The 12,533-nt window shown below is 43.1% G+C and overlaps 1 protein-coding gene across 3 annotated transcripts in view; it reads right to left on the reverse strand.

The window, feature by feature from the left end:
* Positions 1–11,092, reverse strand: part of GAREM1 (GRB2 associated regulator of MAPK1 subtype 1) — a 215,004-nt gene extending 203,912 nt beyond the window's left edge. For all 3 annotated transcript variants that reach the window (XM_068563339.1, XM_068563338.1, XM_068563337.1), the window contains exon 1: positions 10,859–11,092. In XM_068563339.1, the coding sequence (XP_068419440.1) occupies positions 10,859–10,979 (121 nt within the window). In that variant the 5' untranslated portion in view covers positions 10,980–11,092. The remainder of the gene's footprint in view (positions 1–10,858) is intronic.
* Between the last annotated feature and the right edge of the window lie 1,441 nt (positions 11,093–12,533).

Raw genomic sequence — 12,533 nt, forward strand, 5'->3', positions numbered from 1 at the left:
AGTCAAATAAATAATGGTTAATTGGTAATAGAAGAATCACATTCAGTCATGACAATTTTATTTTCAAAGAATATTAATAATGAAAGAAAATGCTCATGATATAATGCAAAATTTTAAAAGTCTTACATATAGCTTGGCCTCACTTTTATATATATTCTCCATTTACATGGCATGCATGCGTAATAGGAAAATGTTAATAATGGTTCCAGGACTTTCCTGGTGGCGCAGTGGTTAAGAATCCGCCTGCCAATGCAGGGGACACGGGTTCGAGCCCTGGTCCGGGAAGATACCACATGCCACGGAGCAACTAAGCCCGTGCGCCACAACTACTGAGCCTGCGCTCTAGAGCCCGCGAGACGGACCGCAACGAAAAGTAGCCCCCACTTGCCACAACTAGAGAAAGCCTGTGCACAGCAACAAAGACCCAACGCGGCCCAAAATAAATAAATAAAATTTAAAAAAAAAGGTTACATAACAAATTATATAACCTCTGGAATTAACACTGATATTCATTTCTGTCATTTTCTGTCTACATTTTCCAAATTCTCTATAACAATGATATCTGGGAGGGAAATAGTAAGTATGTTTAAAAAAAAAAACCCGCCAAGCCTCTCTGGCAAAAGAAATAGAGCAGGAAAAAAAGCACCTTTAAAAAATTGGACACTGCTTCCCTGGCAGTGCAGTGGTTAAGAATCCGCCTGCCAATGCAGGGGACACGGATTTGAGCCCTGGTCCGGGAAGATCCCACATGCCGCGGAGCAACTAAGCCCGTATGCCATAACTACAGAGCCTGTGCTCTAGAGCCCGCAAGCCACAGCTACTGAACCCTGCGAGCCACAACTACTGAAGCCCGCACGCCTAGAGCCCATGCTCCGCAACAAGAGAAACCACCGCAATGAGAAGTCCGTGCACCGCAACGAAGGGTAGCCCCCGCTCGCCGCAACTAGAGAAGCCCGCGCACAGCAACAAACATCCAATGCAACCAAAAAAAAAAAAAAAAAAAAAGTTGGACAACTATCCCCATTGTGTATATCAGGTTAGGGGCAAAACCTGAGAAGGAGACAAACCAAAAAAGAATGTGAGAGTGCCTTCTAACAACAATTTCTTAGAGTATAAAACTTTTCATGGCTTACTGATAAAGTACTTCCACCTCTAATAAGGGGCCTCTTAAATAGAACCGCTTTAAGGTTTTAGCTCAAGGATGAAGAGAGAAAAGTAAGTTGGGGCAAGAAGTTCCTACTCTCTTAGCTAAGGAAGAACCTGAACAAGGAGATGTCAAGGAATTAGGGCCCAAAGCATGACCTTTGTTTTTTTCTTAAGATGCACAGTACCTTTATTTATTTATTTTAAAATTAATTTTTATTGGAGTACAGTTGATTTACAATGTTGTGTTAGTTTTGGCTGTACAGAAAAGTCAATCAGTTATACATATACATATATCCACTCTTTTTTACATTCTATTCCCATATAGGTCATTACAGAGTATTGAGTAGAGTTCCCTGTGCTATACAGGAGGTTCTTACTAGTTATTTACAAGGCATGACTATTTTAGTAAGTTTTGAATAGGAGGAAAAAAGTAAAGAAAAGGCATCAAAGCAAAAATCTGAATGGCAAAAGCTGCTACGCGGCTCCCAATATTCATTGCTCACCTCTCCTGCAATAAAAAACCCTGGGCACTGTGCCCAGTTAAGACTCCAGTTCTTTGCCTTCCTGCCCATATAGGAGTGTGTAACTCCTGCCCAATGAGATGTAAGTGCGGTGCAGTAAAACATACCCTTTTTCCCTTCCTCCTGTCTGGGATGCAGACACGATCACTGGCGCTCTAGCAGCCACCAAGAACCATAAAGTCAAAACTACCTCTTGAGGATGACAGAGCAGAAAGACATGAGGAGCCTGGGTCCTTGACTCTGTGGATCTGCCCTATCATCCTGGACCATGTTCCTTTAGACTTTTGTTATATGAAAAAGAAATCTCCACTTTTTTTTTTTTTGGTCCTTGTTACACACAGTTGAAATTAACCTAATCTGATGTACCTGGCCATGCTGAGCTTGTGAAAATTTTTCTCTTGATCCTGTCTACTCTCAGTGGCTCCCTTCCTCTTAACAGACCAAAGACTGGACCAAAATAAACAGGAAAAAATAACAGCAGAATATCTTAATGAAGCTTTATGTTCTTTATTATTTTTAAATAAGTAATCTGAACCTTCTAGAGCTCTCGCTCTCTTTAGGCATAACTAATTGAATTGTTTTTAACTTGGGTCTGGTGCTTGACTGATTTTGTGGGTCAGTGGTCCAAGGCAAAAATGGATCCTGCATTACATTAAATGTTAACCTGAAACAAACTGAAGATTTCATAGCACAAGCTACTGGGGACCAGGAATGACAATGGAATAGATGTTAGGTCCTTGATTCCAGCCATTCCCTACTTGCCCATTGCTGCTAAAGGAAGAGAGTGGCAATTCAAAGTGAATATCAATCACGGAGTATAGCGTCTGCATAGATGGATGGCCTGGAGTTATTCAAGTGAGCTTCCTCTGGCATTTCATTAACGTTTTTTTGAATGGATGACAAAAATCTCTTATAACCAGTGCTTCCTAATTACCTACAAGGTAACAGATATGTTTAAAAATAGAAAAGTAAATATTTACCCTTTTCCAGTTACTTTTGGATATTTGAATCTGGTTCTCTGCTAGGAGGAAAATACTGTCAATGTGAACTAATTATCTAGAGCAAATTTTCATTTCTAACATCTTAAAGTCTGGTATTGAGAAAACTGTCACCTTGAAAAAAAAATCTGACCAAGGAAATTTTTCTCTACTGAGTGGAAAAAAACAACAGAACATAACCTATTTTAAATCTTCACAAGGATACAAACATAAGCACTGCTCACAATTACATTCCTCTCTAAGCTATAACCAGGGCTAATCGTAGTAACTTACTGTACACGTTAAATATTAGCCTGAATAACAACTAGCTTCATAACTATAAGACTTCACATTGCATTTTGAATTCAATAACTTGATATTTATTAAACAACCATTCAAGTCATCAAAGCCCAAGTGGTATTTAAATACTTCAAAGTAGGTTTAAGAAGTAGCAGAATCAATTAAAATGACTTGTCCTGTAAGTATATATAAAGTAATTCATCCCCAGAACTAGAAAAGGGCTCAGGAATATTGGTTTTTCCTTTTTATTTTACCACTATGTAATACTCCTGCAATGGCAGAAAAGGAAACTCATTGTCTGGGATTAAGACACTACGTTTTGAAGTCAATCTTGGGGCTATTCTAGGAAGATGACAACTGTACCAAATTAGCAGTTGTAGTTTTGTAACACTACTTAAACCAAGTGGCTTGTTTTGCTTAGAAGTAAAATCCCTGGTGCCCTGAGAAGATGAGACAATGGATAGTTAAATGGCTAGCTGACTATCCAATCGGGTTTTTCTTTATTGTTTTAAGAGTTGACTAGTTCCAAAGATTTATGGTATTCTAGGTGATACAAGGTTAAAAATTCAATGACACAGCTACATGTAGTATGTAAAGAAGGCGTCTTAATTTCAAAATGAAAGAACTAGTAAGAAAGCAAAAAAATCTGAAAAAATGAGTTGTAATTTCTAGAAATAACTTATTTACAATATTGATAACTAATGACCCTAAGAATCATTATTTCATCATGATGCTCTACCAGTCTCTATTTTTCCTACTGCTAATTTTAGGACCTACCACCTTATCTCAAGTGGAGCAAGCGTGAAATTCTATGTCAGACTAGCAGAGGTCATAGCTTTAGTAATACCGATAATTTGGACCTTAAAAATTTTAATACTGAGATTTGCTTATTCATTTATTACATTCTTACTGAATGCCTCCTATGTACCAGGCATTGTGCTTAGAAGCTGGGAAACAGTAAAAATTACCCTAAATACCTTTAACCTGAAATTCGAGTAAACAATCTTGTGAAACTGGGAACAGGGGTGGAGGCTGAGATGTGGGGGGAACATCTTCATGTGGAAATGTCATCTAAAAGAGGAGTTAATCCCATGAGATTTAAAAAATATTTTAGCAGGTATATTTTGTCAAGTATGACAAAATAATACATAAACCAGCAATAAAAGTTATTTTTCAGGTTGCATATAATAGCTGGTCTTCTTAAGATTGATAGCCCTCCTGAAAACGAGAGGGAGCTTATGAGTCTTCCTAGAACTGCAGCTTAGTAAGTGAAAAGACAGATACCTCAAGAATCTCCAACAAAAATAAACGAGTTTACAAGCTGGTCTACTAGAACTTGCTATTTCAACAAGGCAGCCAAATGAGGTAAAGAGACTAAAATACTCTCCCTTTAAACTATGATGCAGTTGATCACAATGGTCAAACCAGTTTTCTTTTTACAGATGAACTGAGCATCTTAAGATTTTTTTTTTACTGGTCATGTGGATACTCATTTAAGACTTTCAAAACAGCCATCTTACTTGAAAAGCAAGAGCATTCAAGGAGCCATGTCCAAATCTCGTCTTGTGGGTCTAAATGTTTACCTCCGTCCACTGTCCTCCACAAGGTCCTCTCCTATTCTTTTTTCATAATTTTTAGGCATGGCCAACTAGAATACATGACAACGAGAGGAAAGTAAAAGTATATGGTATATAAAAGAACATTCAAGAGACTTTCTTCATAACCCACCTTGTGTATAACATCATACTAGGCACTTCTTTCCTGCTAACAGTTCTCCAACTATAGGTGCTCTGAAAATCATCATCAATCCGATAAAAGCATCGATGAGAATGTACTAAAAAAAGATTCCAGTGTCTCAGTATCACTAGGTCAGGCTCACATGTGGTTCTGGATTAAGTTAAAACCTAGAGTTAAAACTAACTTCCTGTCTCTCCCAAACCCAATCTTGGTTGAGTTAGTTTACAAGACTTTCTCTCTGCTAAAGACCTTACACCACCTTTTTATAACCTGTGTATTACTAAGTCAGTAACCTGGAATACTCAGAAGGAAATGGACTAAAGTCACACAGAACGTTTCCCTCAGCTTCTTTATCTGTAAGGATAGCAAAATCTATTTATTATTCACTGGACTTCTGTTGCCTAAATGATAGGCAACAGAAGGGGAGGCTTCTGAAGCCTCCCCATCAACTGCTCTGAGCCTGCACTATGTCAATCTTACATATACATTGTTTTAAAATACGTATGTATTGGGAATTCCCTGGCAGTCCAGTGGTTAAGACTCCAAGCTTCCACCACAGGGGGCACAGATTGGATCCCTGGTGGGGGAACTAAGATCCTGCAAGCCACGTGGTGCGGCCAAAAACCAATAAATTAACTAAAAAAAATAATAAAATACACCTGTATTCACATATATTATTGCATTTAACTATCATAGTAAGTAGATACATAAGATTGTAGGCTGCATGAGGACAGAGGTTTTTGTCTGATTTGTTCCGTGCTACTGTCCCGATACCTATAACAGGGTTTGACACATAGTAGGGCCTTAATAAATATTAGCTTATTGAATAAACAGATTAATGAATAACTATGAGATTCATAGGCAAGTATAATGTACATTTTTTTTTCTGCATGAGAAAACTAATACCAATCAAACGGATTAAGAGACTGCCCAAGATCACATGGCTAAGAAATAGCAATGCATGTAACTGAACGGAGGTTTCTAGGCTCCAAATCCAGTATCCTTTAAACAACTGTCTCACCTGGGGCATATGTATCCTCTTACAATTTAGAATGCCAAGGGAAATGAAACCAAAGATTAGCATAGCACATCTTCCCGGAAAAAGACTTAGATTAAGTTACTTCAGAAAAAATTTTTTAATATATATTAAAGTAACACCAGTCATGGAGCAGATTTTGGGAATTTACATTAATTTCAAAGATAAAACTTGAATCTATAAACACCTTTGACATTTGCAAACAGCCACGTGGACCCTCACTGCCATCTGAGTGTCCACCTTGTTTCTGCACCATCAGACCCCCTGGCACTTACATGGTAAAGTTAGAGAAGCAGCTCAGCAGAAAGCAAATACCAAAGCTCCCACAGTCCCAACACACCTGGGGCTTAGAGTCAACTCTGATTCCTCCGCAAAGCTAGGAGGGACAGACTGCGGCTAATTTATACGCAGCTGCCTCCAACGCCCACCATCTTTATTTCTCTCTCCCTGGCAGTTCATGCAGCCTTGGTCTTCTTCTTTCTTTCAGCAGACAGGACCATAAGCTCACCTTTCACTGCTCTAGACCAGCATTCTTTGAACTGGGATATGTGTCTGAAGCAAAGCCAACACTTCCCAAGGGGTTCACCATCACAGCTATAAGTGAGTCAATTTCTAAATCCCCAACTTCCAAATATTCTCTTGTCTGAAAACTGATCTGCCTGAAACCAAGACTGGGATGGAGGGACATCCATCTCCTGACGAAGGGAAGCTGTCCTTCATCACCTCCCCTTCGCAAAGGTCCTTCTCCCACTTTACAAAAGCAATGCATCTACATCACCTTCACCAGATCTTTCTAATTTTCATTACCCCAGGGTAATGAACACAGGGCTCAGGGCGACTAACGAAGGAACAAATAAAAACGCTGATGCCTGTTGAGGAGTCAAGTCTCCAGCATTTGGGTAACTCCTTCTCTAAGACAGGTAATTTCTACTTGTTTGTTTTAAACAACCTGAAATATTTAAATAAGAGGAGCCTTAAGGCCAAAAGAAATACAAAATACTACATTTCAACTTATATTCTTTTTTGTTACATAAGACAGAGTGATCAATAAGACACTTTCATGCATAAAACTATATTACATTGGGAGACACTGCTTTGGGAAAGATCTCCGGTGTTCTCTTTATTTACCGCAAGTAATAAATCCTTCCTTCTACCAAAACAAACAAATAAACAAAAAAACTATATTACATTGGGATAGAATTCTGTAGGGGAAGGGAAATGGAAATATGAATTTAAGGAGAAAAAGGAAAGATGTAAGAATTTTACTGTTACGAACTTACTCCTGCATTCTTAAAAATGAATGATACTGGGAATTAAATATAGATCCCACTACAGAGTTTTTTAAATGATGTAACAATTTTAAATGTCAACATTCACAGTATGCTGAAAAGTGACATCCTTTGCAACTATTTAAACTTAGGATGAAAACTTTTAGCAATGAACTTAAAAACGTTTTACAGAATTTTTAGGCACTACAAGAACAAAAAAGTTGTAAGAACACTGCTGTAGAACAACCCTTCAGAGCCCTTCCAAAACAAAATATTGAAGAGACAGAGAAAGAACAATTTCCCCACCTACCTAGCTTTGAGCGAGGATGGGTTGATGATGGGGTGAGGATTAGCATTCTCTCCACCCTCTTCTTGGTCATAAACACATTTGTTGAACCTGGTTCTGCAGCCAAGTTTCTAAGATTGATGATGAAGTTAGATATCCGATCTTAACTGCGTTGCTGACGGGGATTAGACACTGGCTGAAGAGATGTATCTCACTCCTAAGGAGAACCGCTGGAGTACTTCCCTTTTAGTCTCCAGAAAGACTCATGAGACCATACCATAAAGGCTCACTAATTTTGTATTTATCTTATACGATGACAAATTTTGCCACTGGGGATGGAATACTGAATGCGTCTGACTGGCATTTCATTAGTGACATGCATGAGGCAAAGAACTGGAAAGCTCTTATTTATTGTGTAGTTAGTATGTTAAACATGGCAAATGTCCTAAGGAGTAATGTCAACAGACACACCTACATACCCTAAGCCCTCAGACTCCGCTTTTTTCCTTCTTTCTCAGATTCTGTACTCTCTTCTCCTCTGCCCCTTACCTCTTTTCAGCCACTCCTTTAGGAAGCAGAAAATCGTCTAGATATGATGGATGAGGCCGGCGCTTAATTCGATGTCTACACTCTTAAAAATATTGACTTTCCTGTCCTCAAGCTCTCAGAGAGACAGTGGGGCTATTTAGAGCAGACATTAGACCTACTCTAAATCTACTCCCATTTAGTAGAAGGAGGTAGTACAGTTTGAGATAAAAGGCGTCTTTAGAATCGGAAAGTCAGCTGAAAATCAGTCCACCATTTACTAGGTATGTCGCCCAATTTCTCTAAATTTCAAGGCTCGCAAAGTCCTTAAAATGGGGTGCTAAGGATGAGACAAAATACATCAAGCACTTAGAAATGTACCAGCACATAGTAGGCCTTCAATAATCGACAGTTATGAAATCAGATGTTTAATGGTTTTAATGATTGCTTAAAATAGCCAACAGTTTTCTCTTGACATAATGTCATCTACTGTTATGTTTTTCAATTTCTTTAACCTCTTTGAAAACAAGTGATTTGGAAAATGACTACCTTTCATGTCTAAGTATAGGGTGTGCATGTATAAACTGTACCTGCAGTACTAAAACCGGCAAAAGGACATACACAGAATGACGACTGCACAAATTTCACATACAGCATGGTGGCATATCCTTAACATGTTCTAAGCATTGCTGTGAAACATTTTAAAACATAAGCATGGAACCTATCATCAGTTCTTTTAAAATCTATCCAAATGTAATTGGTAATCTAACACTTCCCCCTTCAAATTAGCAGAGTTTTTTTTTTGGTTGTTTGTAAAATACTTATTATTTTAAGGCTGTAGGGACACTGGTACTCCCACAATTCTCATTTGTGTATAAATGAGTACAAGCTCTAAAGCAATTTGACAATGTGTATCAAGGACTCAAAACGGATCTACATGCTTACTCAGCAGGGAAGGAATACATACTAACCCAAACAAACAGATTTATGTACAAGAGTATTCATTACATCACAACTTAATAGTTGTAAAAAGTGAAGCCACTTGATGTCCACTGCAGGGGACTAGATATACAGCCATCTTCCCATGGAACATCATGCAGCTTAAAAAAAAAAAAAATTAAATACGATGGGATTAAGTGAAAGAAGCAAGGTATAAAGCAGTATTTGGCTATGATTCCAAATTTGTGTATGCCACTGTGATTCTCAAGCGGGAATAAGAGAAAACTTACAATAAAGAATTGGAATTACACGTAGTGATCAAAATCCATTCCACAGCTTGAAAGGACACGCTGTTAAGACTTGCTACCCACGTCCTAATTTTAAAAAGAAGTGTGGGATGAGTACACTGCTGATTCAGACCCTTTTTATGAATGGCGGAGAGAGGAAAGTGGATAATAAAGCTAATACGTCTGCAACTGGTATTCAGCCTCTTTAAACTTTCAGTTTAATGAAACTTTTGGGTGACTTTTACACCGCACACACCAATGTTCACTACCTAGCTAGTAAGTTTTGGGGGAGTGTGCAGAGATGAGAGACGGTAGGAAAAGGTGAGGACTCACATAACCTTCCAATATACACAATTTTGCACGGTGTAAGAGTAAATGAAACACTGTCAGCACACACACACACACACACACACACACACACACACTCTCTCTCTCTCTCTCTCTCTCTCTCTCTCTCTGATTCAGATCTATAGACGCATATTTAAAGCACGCCCACTCTAAGCAGAAATGCCTCAACACACCACCTGACCCTCCCTGAACTCACGTGCACTTCATTACTACTTTTAAAACTCTTAGTTTATTCCCAAAGCCCACCACTACCACCACCAATCAAACAAGGCTAACACGCACGCCAAGACTGTTTTCCAGCGTTCATGAACTTTCCTGCCTTTATTTTTCACATCATTACTTCAAATGTCTGATCTAACCCCGCAGAAAAGAACGGGAACAAAAATGCCTTTGGACGTTTATGCGTCTCATGTTACTCACTCCTGTACTCCACAAAAGGAGTAACCCAAGTCCTTGTGACTTGAAATGACATCTTCTTGCTCAGTGCTGTTCTGACTTGGCCTGTGTGACCACAGCTCTATCTGCTTGCCCGCCAGCCTGCGCCCAGGTGCTTCTAGCAGCCCCACAGCAGAAGCAAGCCTGTTTCTGCAAACAGCCTGAAATCGCACGAAGCCAAAATCAACTGAAGTTATTACCAAAATACAAAGGACAAAACACACCTAAACTGCCACCTTACATGTCAGAACTCTCAAACTGAAAGGTATCTATTTGCTTGACAGTATGCACATCCATCTACTTGTTTGCAGATGTCAACCTGCAGAACAAACAGCTGGGAGACGTTTGGTTGGTTTCTGGTTGTCAATTTCAGGAAACACAAGCATTTCTTAGTTCCGAGCTCACGTTCCAAGTCAATACAGGTTTTGGTGTATTTTCAATTTTTTTCCAGGCTAGAAAGGCGCTAAGCTAATAATTAACCTTAAGCATACCATCACCTCTGCTAAAAACATTTTCTACACACAGCCCTAAATTACTTTCTCTCCAGTTAAACAAAACAGACAAGCTGTAATAAAAGGTCTCCGAGAAATGTGATCCCTTTTGGTCACCCAGGAGCCTTTCCCCTAAAATCTGTTCCTTCTTGTGGCGGCGGAGGAGGAGAGTATCCAAAATAAAGGTGCCACCCAAAGCACAATTATTTTGTAAGAAAGTTGCCTAAGATAACTCATACAGGGTTTCCCAGGTTGAGTAATTCTTACAGGCGGGTGAGGAGGGACAGCTCGCCTCCAAGATAACTATCTGCAGAGGCTTCCCTTATGTTGATTGTTTTTTTTTTTTTTTTGGCGTCCTTTTTAATTATACTACTAGGGCTCTGATTTTCACACCTCTAGCTGCTGCTGGGGGGAGTTGTGAGCGACGCGCCAGGGCTGCGGCAGCCGCTCGAGCCAAGTCCAACGCTGGGGGGCGGGCAGCCCACTCCCCACCGGGTCCCACCCTCCCGGGCACACGCGTGCAGAGACGCGCCGAGGCTGCGGTCCGCGGGCGGGGACTCACCGCTGTCCAGCCGCGCGATCTGGGGCAGTCGGTAAGTGCTGACCAGCAGGTCCAGCGGAACGGCCACCGAGCTCCACTTCACATCCTTGAGGCTGCAGCCCAGCGAGGGCGCCGGGTCCATCTTCCCCGCCTCCTCCGGCCCCGCGCTCCCGCCGCTGCCGCCTGCACCACCCGCGCCTCGGCGGCCGCCGCTGCTCGCACTTGCGGTCTGGGGCGCGCGGAAGGCGCCGGGCACTCTGGCCGCGGGCAGCCCGGGGACGCGGCGGCTGCGGCGGCGGGGAGGGAGGGAGGGGGGCCCGCGGCCGGCTCAGCTGCCGCTGCGGGACATGGCCGGGGCGCCCCGCGTGCCCTCAAGCCCGGAGAGGACTCGCAGCAACCCGGCGGCGGCGGCGGCGGCGGGCGGCGGCGGCCGGGGTGTATGCGGCGGCTCCCGCTCCGCCTCCTCCTCTGGCCCCGGGTCTGCAGCTGCGGCGGCCGCCCGCTCGCCTCCTCCTTCTTTTACCCCTCCTTCCCTCCGCCTGGAGCGTGTGAGGAGGAGCCGCGGGTCTGAGAAACGCCATAGCAGCGTTCCCAGCACTGACTAATCAACAAGGTGCGAGCGACGCCTGCGCAGCTCGGGGAGACTCCGCCTCCGCCCCCGCCTCCGCCCCCGCCTCCGCCCCCGCCTCCGCCCCCGCCTCCGCCCCCGCCTCCCCTGCACCACCCGCCCCGCCCCGCCCCGCCTCCATCTCGGCCTCCGCCCCCTGTAGCCCGGCTGGCTCCGTTCGGCGTCGGCTTCCCGGTCTGGCCGCGGCGCAGGCGGCTCGGCGCGCTCCGCAAGCTTTAGCTCTCGCTCCCCCGTCCGACCGTTCGGGGGCCCTGCACCCTCGCCCGGGCGCCACCGCGCGCCCGCCCTCCTTCGCTGCCCAGGGCCTGCCCGAAGGGCGCCCTGGAGGAACTCAGCGAGCTCAGGAATCTTTCTCAGTCGTCATGTCGGGCACTCTCCCGTCTACCCCGACCCTGTTAGCACTGGAGTTGCTACTACAGGACACAAAAGAGACCTGTTTGGTGCCCATCTCTTGAGAGTGCCACAGGCAAACGAAGCTGGGAAAGGCAGGCGGGGAGCATCCCCTGCCGTGTCCTCCGCACCCCGACCCCCGCCCCCGCCAACCCTACAATTCTCCAGAAACGCAGCTGGAAGTTACCCCCAGCAGTCTAGACTTTGGCTGCTTGGCAGAATGAAAAAGGCCGAAGCACCGAGAAGCAGAAAGGCAATGAATGATCAGTACCCACGCAGGGGAAGGTGACTGTCGGTTTAGTACCTTCATTGTACGGACAAGCTGCTGGAGACCGCAGAGGATGAGGCCAACAACAGCCATGGACACGCCAAGGGTTACTGGGAGACGACTGGGGCCAGCTGTTTTCACATGCTTTTCTCACTCATTTCTCTCCCAAGCTTAAAGGTTGGAATAATTCCCGTTTTCTAGATACGCGTACCAGGACATTAGTTTGGCAAGATTACACACTTGTAGATAGCCTTGCCGAATTACAAACCCACAGTGTGCTTTCCGTGACAAACACTCTGTTTTCCCCAATGTTGAGTATGGCCTGCTCACTGCAGACAGAGCTCAGAATGTAAAGGTGGCTGTAAGATTCCTGCTTCTTCAGGCACATCCTGACTTTTATGTGCTAATCT

The sequence above is a fragment of the Eschrichtius robustus genome, chromosome 14, assembly GCF_028021215.1.
Source record: "Eschrichtius robustus isolate mEscRob2 chromosome 14, mEscRob2.pri, whole genome shotgun sequence".
NCBI lineage: Eukaryota > Metazoa > Chordata > Mammalia > Artiodactyla > Eschrichtiidae > Eschrichtius > Eschrichtius robustus.